The 18,249-nt window shown below is 48.1% G+C and overlaps 1 protein-coding gene across 1 annotated transcript in view; it reads right to left on the bottom strand.

Annotated features, from left to right (window-relative positions):
• EPHB1 (EPH receptor B1) overlaps positions 1 to 18,249 on the bottom strand; it is a 417,172-nt gene that overhangs the window by 244,789 nt on the left and 154,134 nt on the right. Inside the window, exon 3 of the mRNA XM_045857296.1 lies at positions 17,531 to 18,212. Coding sequence (XP_045713252.1) covers positions 17,531 to 18,212 — 682 coding nt within the window. The remainder of the gene's footprint in view (positions 1 to 17,530; positions 18,213 to 18,249) is intronic.

Genomic DNA, 18,249 nt, shown 5'->3' with positions numbered 1-18,249 from the left:
CCTACTGAACTGAAGCAAATTTATCAAAAGGGAAAATTAGCTGACTTGGTCCATCCAGTGGTGGAAACAAGACAGAAATAGGAGACAATGTGGGTTTGGTTTCCTGAGAACACAGTATGTGACCAGATTCCAAACAAGCCAGGAGCCTTAGCAGTTGAGAGATCATCAAAGAGCATGGCTAGCTGAGCTGAGGGCAGAATGCCAGGATCCACCGGACCCGCAGGGTGCCCTTGGAACTGAAGGTGGAGTGGCATCTAGGGGGCCAGTGCCTGGGGCAGCAAGGAAGGGGAAGGGCCAGCTCTTTCTGAAGGTGCATGCCACCAGCCCTCACCAGCCAGGCCCTGACAGACACAGGACAGCCCTCCCATCCTATGCCCATCCGTGCCCCTGAACTTCAAATTAACAATCATTTTAAGAGCAGTGTGATTGCTGTGCAAAAGCAGCCTTCAAGTGCCCAGCCAGCCCCCTCCCCATCCAGCCAAACACACTGTTGCCCAAGCCCCTCCCAGGCAGAAATTCCAAAGGACACCCCAGAGAGACAACATCCTCCACTCGCTCCACAGACCACTCCAGAGACCCAGGGCAGAGTGATGCCGGAACTCGGAGTAGGGACAGAATGAAGAGCGGTCCCATTGCAGGGGACAGAATCCACTAAACCCCGCACCCCAGTTTATTTAATCTGCCCTCTTTTCTTCTGGTCTCTCCATATCTTTGCACCGTTTGCCTCTCGGATTCCTGGGGCCTCCCACTTGATGAGCTAAGCCTCATCGCTGGAACTGAAGCCTTATCAGCCAGCTGAAAGCCTCCATTCTAGCCGACGTCACCTCCTCCAGTGCCCTTCTGCCTCGTCAACTACCTCACTTCAGAGTCTGCTTCAAACACCCGGGATTGAGGGCTGATTCGAATTTAAGATAATTTTCCCAAGGCATTAGAGCACTTTCTATCTTTCAAGGGGTATAAGGGTGAAAAAGGGATTAAGTTTAAATTTCAAGAAATGAATACTTTAAGACTGAGAGGGAAAACAGTTTAATTGCTTAAGTTCTTAGGAGTCTCAAACAATAAGGTGGGCGGGTGTGTGAATGAACAGCCAGGGAGTGCAGTGTTCACTTTGACAAACCTGTTTTGCCTGATGACCACGTGAGGCAAGGAGGCCACCAGCTCAGGACCCCTCACTTCCGACCTGATGGCGGCTGCCTGCTTGGGACCTTCTGCAGCTGCAGCCGGATCCCAGGGGAAGAGTCACGCTCCAGCGCCAATCATTCACTCAGGACACATCAGTTAACAAGCAGACCCCTCAGCACACACGCACTCCAGTATCCCTGTCCTCACAGAGCCTACATTCTGGTGAGGAGTGACCAAAAGTGCACATAAGTAAATTGTGCATTAAGATAGAGATGATAAGGGCTATGGAGAAAAATAAATCCAGGTGGAGGAAACGGGAGGACTATAGAGGGTGGCAGCCACTGTGAGGAGGGTGGTCGAGGTAGGGGCCACCGAGAAGGTAATATTCAAGTAAAGGTTCGCACACAGGAGGTGCAGTCATCCTTGCAACTCACTGGTGCTGGGACAGCTGTATATCATGGGCAAAATCATAATACAGCGAACTTCAACCTGAACCTCATACTTTCAACAAAAGCTAACTCAAAGTGGATCACAGACCTAAATGTAGTAAAACATAAATCGACAGAACTTTTAGAAGGTAACATTAGGAGAAGACTTTTGTAACCTACAATTAGCCACAGAATTGCCAGACATGACACCAGAAGTATTCATAATCTGGATAAATTTTTTTTAAAAAGGATAAATTCTCCAAACAATGGAGTATAATTTGGCTCTACAAAGAAATTAGCTGTCAAGCCATGAAAAGACATGGAGAAGCCTTAAATACATATTACAAAGTGAAAGATGCCAGTCTGAAAAGGTTACAACACATGCTACATAGTTGTAACTGTTGGACATTCTGGAAAAGGCAAAATTATGGAGACAGTAAAAAGAACAGTGGTGGCCAGGGGTAGAGGGGTAGGAAAGATTAAGAAGTAGACAGAACACAGGGAATTTTTTAGGGCAGTGCAAATATTACGTATGATGCTGTGATGGTGGATACATATCGCTAAACATTTGTCCAAATCCACAGAATGTACAACATCAAGAGTGAACCCTAATGTAAACTATGGACTTTGGGTGATAACGATGCATCAATATGGGTACATCAGTTATAACAAATGTATTGCTCTGGTGGAGGATGTTGGTGATGGGTAAATGGAAAATCTCTGTACCTTCCTCTTAATTTTGCTGTGAACCTAAAACTGCTCTAAAATATGCAGTTTTTAATTAAAAAATTAATGGATAAATTAGATTCAGTCAAAATTTAAAATGTTTGCTTTGTGAAAGACATTGTTAAGAGAAAAAAGGGTCAAGTTACAGACTGGAAGAAAATATTTGCAAATCATATAGTCAACAAAAAGACTCATAGCCTGAATATATATAGAAATCTCAATACTCAGTGATAAGAGAACAGCCTAATTAAAACCTGGGTAAAAATGTTGAATAAACACTTCACCAGAGAGTATAAACAGATGGCCAATAAGCACATAAAAGATATTCAACATCATTACTCACTAGAGAAATACAAATTAAAACCACCATGAGATTCTAGGAGACACCAATTAGAATGGCTAACATTAAAAATACTGACAATACCAAGAGCTGACACCTATGTGCTAGAGACTGGGCCACTGGTGTGGACTCCCCAAAAGCTCCTTTTGAGACCTCATCTCAGAATCAGGGTATTTTCCCAGTAGATTCCGGTGGGGTCATGCTCTCTTCTCATGGGTAGCTATCACCTTAAACATCTACCCATGGGAGAGAATAAAATAATTATAATCTTTTCCTTCCAGATTCTCCTTCCTTTTCCTTTCTTCCCCCAGGACTAGGTAGTACCAATATGGACCACTGTTCTCATCTTCATTTGTTTACATCCACAAGAAATCAGAAAATCTCCTCATTTTGTCAACACACAGGGCACTTACACCAAAATCTTCATGAAGCCGCGACATCAGTCCATTCACCTTAGGCCTGGAGAGACTGCATCTCTCAAGAGACTGTGTCACCAGGTAACCTTCCCTTACTATGACTGATGGCTCTTCAGTGGGCCCACCTGGGTGGCTCCAGGCCCTCAGAGTGGGCCCGGCTGCACGAACAGTGCCGCTTCTGCTCCATCCTAAGCCATGGCAGAACTGCTGGGTGGGTGCCCTCAAGCCCTGGCTGCAGTGGTATCTGGAACCTTCTGTGAATGTGAAGTGGGTTTGCCAAGTACGGGGTCTGAGCAGAGTCCCATCCTAACACCAGCTGCTGTGTCCCCAGCCACACATACTGCGGCACCGTGCATTAGGATGGCTCCCAGAAAACGCAGTGACACGGGGTTAGCAAAAGAGATTGCCAGCTGAACCAAGAGTAGGATTGAGTGAGAAAACAATGCCCTGAAAAAAAGTCTTGCTCCGTCAGAGGATATTTTCCAGGCTGGGGCTTCCTGATGACTCAGTTGTTCCTACGTGGGGAAGCTTTCCTCTCCCTGTCAGCCCTGCCTGGGAAGAGAAGCCAAAGATGTCCCACTCTCCATCAGGCAGAATGAAAATTACCAGTAAAAGGATGCATTCCAATGTCCCTAAAACAGACACTGTTGTCTACTGGGCTATTGAGAGAGCAAAAAAGATAAGAAGAGGTAGGGTAAGTGGACGCCAGCAGTGGGAACGTACATGAACCTCTGTCATTTCTGGTTTCCTCCCCTTCTGTCATGGAACATTAAGACAAAGCCCCTGTTTCCCATTTTGAAAAGGAAGCTTTGTTGCTTATTTTGTCAAAATATTCCTTCCAAGCCCCTGCAGGACGCCCTTGTCCTTCCCTCCCTGGCTCTTAAAAGCTGCCTGATTTACACAAGAGCAGGCCTCTCTGCTGTATCCCTCTCCCAGGCTCACCCTCATTCTCCTGCTCTAATTAGCAACTGCTTTTTTTCTTTATTTTTGTATGCATGTTCAAAGACAGAGAACGAGGGGGAGAGTGAAAGGGAGAAAGCAAAGGTCTGTGTGAAAGGAGAGAGCAGATGGCTTCTCCCTCACCCCCTCTGTGTACCCGGGCCCCCGTGTTGGCAAACAACATACAATGTCTGTCTACAGAGCCCATTGTGGTCCAGAAGGAAGGGCCAGCACACAGCTACAGGCAGGAAAGGACAGTGGGGCGGTGGGGGGAGGTGCCTGGAGAGGCCTGGCATCTCTGGGAAGCCAGGGTAGGAAGAGGATAGAGGCCATCATCCCCTGGGGTGTCCAGGGGCAACCACCTCTGCCTCCTCCTCCTCCTGGGTCATAAGAAGTGGGTGTATGGATGGCCAGCTGGCTTGTGTGCTGATGCCATCAGTTCTCTGGGCAACAGACCCACTGCCCCCAGGGCTTCAGAAAGTCCTCAGAGTGGAGGGGATCCATTGTTCCTTGGCACTGTTAGTTCCCATTCAGGCTCTCCAGATGGGCCAGGCAGAGGCAGTAAGCGCACCTTGACCAGGTTCAGAGGAAAGGGGAGTGGAAAGGCCAATCCCCAGAGATGAAACACTCTCCCAAATAGCTGAGTTTTTATTAGAGGAAATTCTTAGGAAAGTGTGCAGCGCAGTTGCGCAGAGATCCCCACAAAACGGGAAGGGCATTGGCAACCTGAAAGGCTGAATCGGTCACTCTAAATGGGCATATTAAATTCAACAATGAACAGCTTTGGTCTCTGGTTCTTGACTGGTAGCTGAGTGGAAAGATTTAAAAGATGTTAGAAAAACAGAAAGGTTGGAAGAATTTTCATAAGTCAAGAATAATCAAGAATGGGTTGAACAAGCAAAGAATGCTCTAGAAAAATAAAGAAAAGAGCACAAAAAGCAGAGCATTCTACAAAGATACTTTTTAAAAATAAGCTATTGTTTTTTTAATGAATGACCTTATCAACACATGTGATTATATATTAATTTTGATGACAAAAATCACTTCTGTAATATTTGCAATTGATTTCCTGTATTTTATGCTACATGAAAGAATTCTTTCTGTATTGCACTTTGCATCAAAACAGTTTCCTATGGAAAAAAATAAAAACAATGAATGGAAATAGCTATCCATTCATTAAAATCCTACTAGTGGGATATGATTTCTGTTTCTTTTTTCTCTTTTCAAAGCAAGTCCAGAGAGAAGACCGACAAGAGGGGGAATGGTGGAAGGAAGGGGCAGGGACCTGTCAAAGAACATGTATGAATGACTCGTGGATGTGGATAACAGAGAGGGGATTGACTGTGGGCAAGAGGGTGGGCTGGGTGGGGGTGGCATGGGAAAACTGTAATAGAACAACCAACAACAAAATAAAATTAAAAATTTGTTAGAAAAAGAATAAATGGAGGAAAGCAGGAGAGACAAATGTGGCCAAAGATGTGGAGGGGAAGACAAACAGAACTAGTGAGGGAAGAAAAGTCCCAAGTGACAAGGGTCTCCACATTTGCATGAATGTAGCCATGTGTGTGACAGACTCAGAAACCAAATAGAAACCCTCAAATCGCCTAATTCCCAGAACAGGCAAAATTTTGCCAAGTTCGTGATTTGGCAGAGTTTGTGCATATTCCATACAATTTCAATGAGAAGCTCTATCCATCTTGTGCAAAGAGCAGATTGTTATTTTCCACTTGAAATACACACGTTGCACTGACCTTATGTCCTCTGTCAAACTGAGACATTATCACAACTTTTAGTGAAAGGGTTTCGTGACGTATGGGCTTGCAACCGTTCTGTTGATTTTGTTCTGTGTGTGTGCACAATGTGTCACTATATTGGACAACAGACAGACAAGGCCTCTGCCATCACTGGTTACTTCCTCCATCTGGTCCTGCCATCATCACCTCTGCAAGCACACACCTCGTCAGCGAACTCACACCTGGTTCCTGACCGGTTTCTTTGGAGTTTATACTACTCAATGCTACTGGGATGTTTTGGGGGTGGATTACACATTGTAATGCAAAGCTTTTCTTCCTCCTCAGCTCACATCCTGCTTCCATGAATTTTGTTTTCAATGTGTTTTGTTTTGTTCTCATTTAACAGATGGCACAGAGTAGGCATTTGGGATGCAGACCCTGCCTGTGAGGAGCTCAGGACAGAAGACTGAAAGTTGGGCTGACAGTAGAGGCGGAGGTGGGGGTGGTTCAGCTGCACCTTCAATTCATTCTTGCCAGTGACCATGGTCACTCCATGAACTTTGTGGCTACTGTGGCCCTAGCCAATGAGAAATGCAGATCAAAGTTTGATGGCTTTTCTTTGAATAACCTAGTGAAAGTTTACATCTCAACCCAAATGGGACACTGAAGCCTCAGCTCCCATCACAGATCACAAATGTGCTGCTAACTAAATCTTGCTCTTCTCCAGGTGCAGGGGAGGAGTAGAGAACAGTGGTTGTCAGCTGGACCTCAGGGTCCTATGTTGTATGACCTTGGCAATGTTACTTAGCTTCTATGTTCCTCAGTATCTTCAACTAAAAAAATAAAGATGATAATCATGTGTACCTCATAGGACTATCATGAGAATTTTAGAGAGAATGCAAGAAAAGAACTTGGCAGAGCCTCTGGGATGTAATGAGTGCTCTATAAATGGTAGCCATGCTAGATTAGCGATTTCACACAAGCTGGGAGCCAGTCCAGGAAAGTTTGTTCCATACCCAAATTATAACCATCCACATGATCTTACAAGGAACATGGGGCTACCTTGAAGAGTGTATAAGCTGCTCCCTTAGCCCAGGGAAACAGGGCAAGTCAGCATCCTTTCCAAACATCAGTCATTTGCATGTTATCTTCCTTGCTTATTTGCCATATCTACATGCCAGATTTTTAATTTACCATTTGTTATTTTTCTTTAAGTTGACACACTCCCTAACCTGAATATGTTTACTCTAATGGAAAGTAGGAAGGAATGGAGGGAAGAAAGAAAGGGCAAGGAGGGGAGATGAGAGAAGAGGAGCAGGGAAGAGGGGACAAGGAGAGTAAGGCAACTAAGAGAGGTAGGCAGTTCATAGTCCCAGATAGAGAACTGGTGCAGAGTTGGAAGACAAAATACAAAAAGAGATAGAGGCAGTGGGCAGCAACCCAGGGCTAAGACAATGCTCACTGGCAGAAGCAGGACCTGGGGCTTCAGCAAGCTGTGGGAAGGATATGCTCTAGTCTGGGGCATAGGCACCTAGTCAAGGATGGGGCTGACAATGATGCAGGCAGGTCTGGTGAGAGTAGGTAGGTGCAAAAGAAATGGAGAGGAGACTGGAGCAGGTGAGGCTTAAGGTCTGGTGACAGGAAGGGATGGCTGATGGGGAGTCACCGGGTCAGCTGAGGCCCAAGGCCCCAGAGGTGAACTGGGAGAATTAAAGGGATAGATGTGGGGTGGAGAGACCGAGCCAAAGAGTGAGAGCTGAGAGATGCACAGGGCAGAGCAGGGAGCCCTGGACAGGCCCCAGGGCAGAGAAGAAAGGATGAGTAAGTCCGCTGTGTTTCCCACCAAACCAGTCTGGGCCAGCTTGCTTGATGAACCGTGAGAATAGCATGGATTTTCAGCACCAGCACCTGCTCTTGTCCTGTCCTACCTGTGGACCTTTTACCTACCACAGTCTGAAAAATGCCAAAATAGGTGCATGGCATATACATACCAAATGCCCTATGACACAATGGGTAAAGAACATGTACATGGTGGGATGCAGGGCAGGAGGGAATTGGAGAGAAGTAAGTGAAGGGTGGACTATGCTATGCAGTGAGCAAACTCCAAACTGTCTGCAACACGCAAATCACCTGACCTAATGATGCATTATACAGGAAAGCTTGCGTCTCAACTCCTGAGCCGGGCCACTCTGCCATGGAACTCTGCCATGTTTAAATGGTCCTCATAGGAAGACAAAGGCAAATTGAACCCACAGTGGGATGCCGGTTTTCATCTATCCAATTGACAAAGATAAAAATGATCGATATTTTATTATCTTGGCAAAGGTATAGGAAATAAGAACTCTTACCTTGTTGGTGGGAGCAAAAATTGGTAGAAAATGCCTCTTTTGGAGGACTGTTTGGGGAATATATATCTAAATTAAACATTTATATGCTCTGATTCAGCAATTTTACTTCTAAAAATTTATTCATCCTCAGCTGTTAGAAAAGTGCTTGGCACATAGCAAACCTTGAACACATATTCATTGAATAAATTAATAAATTTGTCTCACACATATGCTCACACTTAAGCACAAAGATGAATGCAAAAGGATGTTTGATGAAACATTGTTTAGAAATAAAAAGCAGGAAGCAACCTAAATATATATCAATGAAAGACCAATCAAATAAAGGTTCATCCATCCAGTGGAATACTACACAATCACTGGAAAGAATGAGGCAGATTTCTGTGTGATAAAACCATACTACTGTAAGCCTTCATTATTAAGTAAGAAAGGGGCTGGGGGAAGTAGGTGAAAACTCTGTGCATTTTGCCCCTACATGTGTTTATATTCTGGGTGTGCAAATGCATGGACCTTCTCCGCAAGCAACTATCAGAAACTGTAACAGTGAGGGACCCTGGGGAGGACCACAGTGGAAGGAAAACTTACTTTTCATATGTATTACCTGCTCAAAACATTTTTAAAATGATAACAACAAAAGGTAGCTTGGGATAAGGGAGATTTGCATGAAAGTTCCACCTTGGGGACTAAAGCAGTGGGCCCTGGATTCATTTCAATACTAGGAAGTAGAGCCACCTCAAGGTCTGAGTGTGCCATCACTGGAGGTGTCTAAAAGCTGTGGGAAAGCAAAGTCAGTGTCATCCAGTGGGCTGGACTCACTGACCTTGGAGGTCTCATCTAGCTGGGAGAAGCCGTCCTCCTTGGGTTGTCCAGGGCAGCAGAGCCACCGTGGTCCCCTTGTCCTCTGGACATTGCAAGCACTTTCTATGAGAAAGTAACAAATTCTTAGAAGTAGAAATGTTCAATCTGAGCACATAGTATAGAGGGCCTGGCATTAGTAGGTGCCCAGTGAGGACCTGAAGAAAGAATGAGAATAGGGGCTACTTATGTATGTGAACTGACAAGTGGAACCCTGGAGAACTGGAGGCCAGAACTGCCCAGGCCTGCCAGGACATGATCGAGCAGGCCCCCAAGGGTCATATCTAGAGACCAGGTAGCTCTAGGTCTTCCCAGAAATGTGTGCCCATAGGGTTGGGGGGTCATTCCAGATAAAGGCCAGGAACAAGTCAGCAACCAAAGTGCCTGTGTCCTTGTCCAGCCCTTCCTCTAAACTGGGGCCTATTCTCAATGGAAACCCTTAACAGAGCTGGGCTTGGTCCTCCCTGGCTCTGCATTTCTGTCCTTGATTCCAAGAGGCCTCCTGAGGCTCCCCACAGTGCCTCCTTCCCCTCAACAGCTTCTCTAGGACCTGATATGGCTGAGCTGGTTTCCTCTTGACCTCCCTAACACATGGAGAATGCACAAGCACAGGCACACACACGCATACTCACACTGGAGGGTGAGTCCAGCATACCTGCAACGCACACACTCACCCTGCAGCAAGTTGGGTAGGCACCCAGGCAGGATGCCCTCTGTCATATGGGTTAGCTCCTACAGCAGACCCAGACATACTCCTCTGTACTAAGCTCCATCTGCCTAGGATTTTCCTGCTCCACCATAGTGCTTGGCCCTCAAAACAAAAGGGGAGGGCTCAGTTGCCTTCCCAGGTAACTGATACTCAATTAGGCTCTTAGCTCAGCTAGCAAGGAGAGTACAGACAGGACATCTACAGGCAAAGACCCCTCCCCAAGGGAAAAGCCAAGACTGCTCCTTTCTCAATGTTCCTGTCCAAGCCCTGTTGGCAAGATAAGGTTTGTTCCTGGCTATCTGCCCAAGTTTGGGAGGCTTCTCTTCTCCATTTGCAAAAGTCCTGGGTGGACTCTTCCAGGTCTTCTTTGCCCCACTGCCTCGAGGGAGAACTGAGGCCCAAGAGCCCTAGGTACAGTCAACACAGCTTGTCAATGGCCACAAGCAGTTGAAACAGCACTCAGACCCTCAGAGCTCCCCAGGCCCACTCCATACAGGCTCCAGTTCAGTGTAACTTTTCATTTCTGTGCTTCAAACCCCGAAGTGGTTGGTGGATCACCCTCCAGGAGAGGAAGTCTGGGCAGATAGATGTTTGTGCTCAAATTCTGCAGACAGAAACTGTCCAGCCCCAGAGAGTGACAGGAACAAGAAAGCAAAGGGGCACATGTGACCACAGCCCTGCCTGAGCTGGGATTCAGCCCTAAGGGCCCACGCTGGTCCTCCATGCAGATTAGAGAGCCACAATCAGGCCTCCAGTCTGTAGCCTGGACACCTTCCCTCTGTCCTTTTCTGTAAGCATAAAGCCTTACAGAAGGCTTACCTCATTCTTCTCAGGGAGCTTAGGGTCACCCACTGAGACATTGTGCACCCTCTGGGTGGCTCATAGACAGGATAACATGTCAGAGCACCTGGAGAGAGTATTTCTCCTGGAGAGGTTCAAAGGAAGATGATAACAGTCAATGCGAGTTCTGTGCTGCACAGTGCAGAGACACACAACCACAGAGCATGACTCCGGGGAGTGCCTGGAACCCAAGAAAAACAAGGGGCTACAGAGACACAACAGAGAGTATTCATAGAGAACAGCTGAGAGAAGTTTGATAGTTCTGAGAATACATGTTGTGCCTCTAAGGACAGTTAATTTCAACAACATCCAGTCTCAGAAGTAGAGCAAGATGGTGGCCTCCCCAGACCTGGGTTCTAATCCTGGCTGTGACATCAACTAGCTGGGGCTCTCTAGATGGCTGCCCAGGGATGCTTGCTAGCATTATCTCTATGGATAATGAAGTAGTCAGAATAGATGGTCTCTCAGCATCCCCCACACTCTCACCCCAGCTTAGCTGCAGACTATAGTCCTTCATTGGCCAATGATCGTGCAGTAAGCGGTGGTACCAGGGCCCTAACTAGGCGGCTAACCCGGTTTTTGCTACCCACACAGCCTCAGTAATGACCAGATACTGCCTTCATTGTCATCTTTGATAACACACCTTATTAAGTTATGGACTTCCACCCAGGGCAGCTCTCATGCACAGAACATTGTCAAATCACTCTCAGTAACTCCACCAATGTCCTGGGACCATCATGATTGTTTGGTCAACACCAATGGCATTTGAGTGCTTCCACACTATCTTTCAAAGGCAGAAAGGGCAGTGCCGAGATCTGCCTTCCTTCTGCCCCCTTGACACCCTCTGCCTCCACCAAAGCCTGAGACTGAGTCCCCAGGCCCTGTATGCAGGAGTCAGTGTGGCATAGGGGCATCCCTCCAGCTCTGTTTGCTGTGGCTCCTGCCACTGTCACAGCCCATTACATCCAGCCAATTACATAGGATTCCTCTCTGGAGAGAGCTGGGCAGGGCCACCATGGGGAGCAGAGGAGGCTCTAGAGGATTGCAAATGAAGTAGCCCGTTGAGAAATCCTATTATGAAGCTCATCTTACAGGGCTGCAGTGCTAATGACCTTGGCCTCCCTGGGCCCTGAGCAGAGCTGATCCCCTGGGGTTTGAGAGGAGGCTGTCTGGGCTGTGGCCTTCCTCTCACTCACTAGTCAACTTCTGATGGGCCAGAGAGAGCAGGAAGCATTCTCAGTGTCTTTGAATGCAACTGTCAGCACAGGGGCCGCCACACACACACACACACACACACACACACACACTTCCCACTCCCACAGGGCTCCACCTTCTCTTTCAACATCCAGGATAAGGAGGCAGGTGGAGACCCAAAGCTGGGACCAACAACCCTAAGGGAGATGAAAATAGGCTCCAGAAACTTTTTTTTTCCAAGAAGAGCTAAATTAGGCACATTTTTCTCTACCTTCGAATCCTGCAGAGTTTTCGTCTCAACTCCCCCAGGCTTATAAATTGGCTCATCTCAGCTGCTCAAGGTGACAAAGGCACCGAAACTGTTGAAAGGTGCAAAATGTCCCTTGGGTTTCCGGGCATGAAAGAATTTACACGTAGGTGGAAAATTACCAAGGAAAAAAGTCCCCATTTGGAGAGAGGACAGGAGTGAAGACAAAGCTGCAGAAGCAGGAGGAGAGACCTCTGAGGAGAAGACAGGGAGGTGTCTCACCTGAAGAGTGCCATTGGAGGGCTGTACAAGGCAGTGAGCGTGACTGGGACCGAGAAGATTCAGGCCCAGCTCAGGGCTTTGGCAGATACACAGCAGTGAGAGACACAAAATGAGGAGACAGGTGAACTAGGAGCTGCTCGGTTCTTCAGGAGTTTTCAAGGCCCTGCCAACATCCAGAGTTGAATTGGTCTTAGCTGACCTGAGATCCCCTGGGAAATCCATGTGGCTTCCCGGATACAGAACCTCAATCCTCAGTCCCAACTCTGACTGGCAGGCTGTGAGCAGGGCATGGGAACTCTGCAGGTTTGATGTGCCCTTGAGCACAGAGGTTCACCCTTGCTGTTCAGAGGACAGTCCTGAGCAAACAGCTGGTGCTGACCAGCTACAGGCAAGGCTGCTCTTTTCTGACAGCCCATTCTCTGCTTTCTGTCCCTGTCTGCTCTGCCCGGAGCCCTTCTCAGGCTTCCCAGAAGCTGAGGTGTCATGATTATCTCATCTGCCCTCAGCAGGGTCCTACACAGCCGTCCCACAGCCCCCAGCCCCTACTCAAATGTGGTGAGGCACTGAATATCTCCTTCCTATCATCCTGGTGCTCAGTCCACCAAGCCTCCAGCTTGCGCTTGCATTCTCTTCTCCCAGACTCCTTCTATGTCCCCTCAGGTGCTCAGGTCCTCAGGGGTTTCTACTAATTCCATAAGCCCAAGGATACCTACAGTGACCTCCTCTGGAATCCCCTTCTTCTCAACTCCAGCTACATAGATGGTCCTGGTCTGGAGCTTACACTCTGCCTGGGCCCCAACCAGACCCACCCATTACAGTCTCAGAAGGAGTACCTGAGATGTCAATTTATAAAACCTGTCTTGTGGTTTCTCATATCCACCCTGGATCAAGAATCACTGCTTCCAGAAGACCATCAGTTCTCTCTTGAGCTTGGGGAGTCTTCTTTCCCCCACTCAGACTTCCAGAGCACAAAGACCACTTGCTTAGACCACCTGCCTTAAAGCAGGACTCATGAGCCATACCTTTCAACGTGTGTTAAATGACCCACTGACCTGCTAAGAGACAGTAGATCACATCTCTGTGCTGATTCCACTGGCCACTGCTTGGCAGTCAGGCAGCTGGAGCTGCATAGGTGCAGGTAGGTAATGACTTGGGTTCAGGACTCCTGCTCACCTGTGTCTCTGGGTAGGAATATCGCATGCCAAAGTTATTCCAGAATCTTATCCCTCAATAACCAGAGCCAGATGGTGTGCTTTAGGACTTAAGGGCTATGACACCTGGCAATACATGGTATTGCCTGGCTTACAGAGCATTCTCATATCTATTATCCAACTTGATTTGCACATACCCTGAGAAGTAAGCAGAGAAGACAGAGCTGACAATAGTAAAGGACTTACCTAAAATCTACCCAGAAGTTCACAGCAGAGCCAGGACTAAAACCAGCTCCTCTCCAGCTCCTCTCTTCTACCTAGACACATACCCTCCCCCTTTTCATCTACCTGTACCCACCCTGCAAGAGACAGCACCAAGAATGACGGCCTAGGCACCACGGGTCAGCGGTGAGCCAGGGTTGGCCTGGACACCGTCAGGGGCAGGAACAAGGGAGAATGGCACGGTGGGTTATGTAGAACATTGTCATTTTCTGACTCCTGACAGTGGATAGAGAGGAAGGTTAATGAGGCAGCAACTTCTGGAAGCTCCAGAGACCTCTGTGCCTGGAAGGGAAAGCCATGCTCTCAGGGAGCACTCAGGGGCAGAAGCAGATCCAAGCCCCAATGGATACACTACTCCAGTAGGACCTGGCTGCTAGGGGCTGTCCCAGGACCTGGGGCCCCCCTGTGGATACCCATATGGGACACTGTAGCCCCCAAATTCCTAACAGACAGGTAAGGGGCCTGCTAATGCCAGATTTCCCCTAGCAACTGTCTATCTCAGCCCTTCTGTCCTCCCAGAGACCAACTTCAACTTGCAATAGTTTAGGCTCCACAGCACATAGAGTTTGTAGAGCTCCAAATCTTGGCCTCCCTGGCCCAGAGACATCTAGGGTACAGGGACCTACACAGAGAACTGACTTAGCCATCAATCTGAGCAGGGAAGGTATGGGGGAGGGTAAAGATGAAGTCATGATTTCTCATTAGTCCACCGCCATGAGTATAAAACTTGAAGTAGAGACAGATGGGCCATTTTCCTAGTAATTAACAATTTCATAGAGACAAATGCCTGATGGGGTCAGAGTCACTGGCAGGGTCAGCTGGCTGCTGTGCTTCTGCCTGATGGGCTCAACCTGTGTGTGCAGAAAGCACAAGTCGGGAACAAGCTTTGGGCCACGGAGCCCTTGAGAAAATGTGTGAGCCACTTGCCACACATCCTATTACGCAACCTCTCCCCACAGCTTCCTTCTCTTGTCCCCCAATCCTGTTCCCATCCTCCCTCCTCACAGCAGAAACAGCTCTAGGCCAGGACCGCTCTTTACTGGCTGGGCTGCCTAATTGGTCTCCAGGTGCTTCTGCACAACAAGTGACTGGTCGCCATGACTTTGACAGGAGAGAGTTTAGCAGATGCAAACTGAAAGTCAGGGGAGGAAGGTTCTTCCCCATCATGAAAGTCTGTTGTGCCAGAAAAATAATGTAAAGGATATTCTTTCTACCATTTTGTTGATTCAACCCATGCAAAGGCCCAGATTCAAATATCCAGAAAGGGAAATTTATCAGATCCACATGACTGTGAATCATAGAATCATCCGGGCTTTGTTCGTCTGGCTCAGGGCACCACTTCTCAGACTGTGTTGGGAGAGAGTAACTTGCCTTCCTTCTTCCTCCTCCAGAACAGCTAATGGAGGTCCATTGTTTCTCACTCACAATTCCCAGGCATTCACTATGTTCTATGCTCCTGGCCTCATGAGGATTGGCTGTAACAGCCCAGAACTGCCATGAATGGCCACAGTGCCCAGGTGACAGTTTGAGCACCCCAAATGGGTGGGTACCTTCCCTTGAAGGTGTCCCATGTACCCCATGGCCCCAGGCACAAATCCATCCACACCTACCGGCCATCCCAAACCAAAGGATGCAGAGCTCTCCCAAGATAACCATCTATGCTCATTGCCCCCTCATCTCCTGCTCTGAGCCCTGGGAAGCAAGGTCTGGCTCAGTCATCAAGGCTGGGCTACCAGCAAAGCCAAAGGCAAATAATTTGAAAGATCAGGTTAAGATTCTTGAGACAGGAAAGAAGGGGGTTTCTCTGCTCATCTAGGGCATTGAGCTCAGCCAGGCTGCTGGGCAGCAGGACCCAGGATGCCACCTGATTGCCACTCTCCACTCTCAGAAATGCCACCATAATGTGACCGTGTGTGCCTCTGAAATGACAAAGGGATGGTATCCTGGGATCCCATTTCCTCCACACTCCAATGAGTTTGCTCTGAGAAGCAGTTTGTAAATTCAAGCCAGGTTCACAATAGCTTTAGATTAGAAATGGCCCCTAAAAGTCCAGAGCAGGTTGGGGCTGAAGAGGGAGAATGGAAAGAAACCACTTGGATTTCAATATCTGTCCCCACAGGCCCTCCCAGGACAATCACAGGAGGTGACTGGCAAGTAGCACAGACAGCAGAACCCCCCAAAAGAGAAAAGTTCCAATTAGCCCAAAGAAATGAGCCTGTTCCCAGAGTCCCAATTAAATCAGAACCAATCAATGCTTGCTCAGGTTCCTGCCGTTCTGCTCAGGAAATAATGAGAATAAACAAGAGGGCCCAGCCAGCAAGTATGGCATGGCTGCCCTCTGAAGCCTGAAGAAATCACCCATGCTCGTGCAAGCATGCCTGGCAGCTGCTGTACGTGCCCCTTTAAAAACTCAGCCTGGTGCCTGGGTCGCCACTCAGACCCTGCCAAATGCCAAAGAGGGCGTCTCCTGCCCCTCCTCCAACCAATGGGACAAAGAGGAGTACTATGGGACCAGGCCTGGCTGGTTTTAAAACTGTCTGCATTGATTCATCGCCTGATCCAGCACTCTCTCCCCTCTGTTTCCACACTATCCATTATGGGCACCCTAACCAAGAAATCCAATAAAGACACAAAGGCGCAGCTCTCTTGTCTCAGCAGGCCTCAGAAAGGCTGTGTGAGGCCCCAGCCCAGCCAATTAGCTGAGTCCAAAGGATCTCAGAGCTGGTGGGCATTAGCAATCCTTTCTGTGCCCTGAGGTGTTTGGGGAGCAAAATAAGTGAGGAAGGAGACATGCAGGGAACAGTTAGGTGCTCACAAGGGGTGAGGATGATGACAGGGAGGACAGCTGGCAATAGGTTCATGTTGAAGAAAGAGGAGCTAATATAACCCCCCACCTCCACATTGTCCCCAAAGGACTGGGACCACCTGAGTGATGGGTTAGGGTCAAGGTGGTCATTGCTGAGGTCCACATAGGAAGCCTTACTGTTGAAAGAGGCTGACAATTTGAAGGCCACAAATAAAACTTAAAACAGGAAAGCAGTTTTCTTTTCCCCTACCCTGTCCCCCGTGTTCAGCTTCCATGCACTTAGGCAACGGATGAGCTGTGTCCCCTCCAGCCTCTTACATTCACTCCCAAGGAGACTGAGTTAGAGCCATATCAGCACACTGACTACCACATATTGGACCTGTGCTCCTGTGGGCTGAGCAAAGCCTAGGTGAGCACACAGTACCCTGACCCCAGCTGCAAAATCTGCATCACTCTGTATCATTCAGAAGCAAAGGTATTACAGCTCATGATAGCATCTCACCCCCATTCCAATAGCTTCAACTCCTTTCAGGACACACCAAAGCTAGGCCCCATCCTGGCCCCAGAGCCTGGCATTGAGCCCCTGGAGGAAGGCAGCCAAGCCAAATGGCTTTGAGTTAATGAGCTACATGGGTTCAGTACCAAGTTGAGTGCTGTGGGAGCTGGACTGAAATGAACTAAAATATTTTCCAAATTCAGTCACATCACAAGCACCCTTGAGTGAACTATCCGTGACAACCCAAATCCCAAATCCTCTATGCCTCAGAGCATGGAGCTGAACAGGATGCAGGGGTGAGGGTATGTGCAAAAAGACAGAGAAAGAGAATATGTCAATGTCCCAAAACTAGATATAACTAAGTGGTTACGTTATTATCCATCATTTAGAATTCTTCCCATCTCTTCCCCCACCATGAATATGGACATTCTGCTTGGGCACAGCTGAAAAGTCATCAGGCCTAGCATGGAGAATAAAGGTTCCCCAGAGCTATATAATATAAGAGCCACTGGGCTCTTCTGTTCCTGTATGATCCAGAGCTGGAGGTGGGAAACACTGCAGACTTGGCCCTGCCCCAGGTGGGCAGGAAGCAGAGGTTTCATGGGGTCCCAGAGCTTACCCTTGCAGGCCACGCTGTTCTCAGCCTCATAGCCAGGCTTGCAGGTGCAGCGTCCAATGGGCACCATCCACTCACCATCCCCATTGCAGTAGAGTTTGATAGGTACATCCACTTCCTCTGCGTTGGGGATGCATGTGCCCCGAGCAATCACCAAAGACGTGCTCTCTGCCCCTGTCATGGTCTCTGGGAACACTGCAAAATTTTGCACAATGCTGGGACACTTTTTGAAGAAGACACGGACAGAAAGGAGAGACATACAGGCTCCATAATCCTGAAAAGCGAGGTAAAAACCATTCCGAGTAAGAGGCCCAAAGCTCCTGACTTCTGTGTTGACCTTCATCAACCTTCCCCCGAAGTCCACTTGGGAGAAGCTCTCATCTGCAGCAATGGTGTCTACTTTGAGGTAGGGGGCCTCAGACCAGAAGGCTGACTTCTTGGTGGCAATGACAGAGTCAGTCTCATAGTAATACAAGTTGAAGGTCTCTTTGCAGGAGCCTGGGACGTTGGGGAGGCTGCTGCAGTCTCTCACAGTGAAACGCATTTCTGTGTAGATGCGATGGGCCCCCCGCCGGTTGATGAAGGTGGTGAGCAGCCAGTTGTTCTGATTGGGCTCAAAGACGTTGCACACCTGGTAGGTACGGATGGTGTTCAGGTTTTCATCATAGCCACTGACTTCTTCCCACTGTACCAAGCAGTCCACAGGCACACGCATGTAAAAA

Source organism: Phyllostomus hastatus, unplaced genomic scaffold, assembly GCF_019186645.2.
Source record: "Phyllostomus hastatus isolate PE091 unplaced genomic scaffold, TTU_PhHast_1.1 phas_scaffold_129, whole genome shotgun sequence".
Taxonomy (NCBI): Eukaryota; Metazoa; Chordata; class Mammalia; order Chiroptera; family Phyllostomidae; genus Phyllostomus; species Phyllostomus hastatus.
The sequence above is the reverse complement of the archived record's forward strand: the minus strand, read 5'-3'. Positions and strand labels throughout refer to the sequence as shown.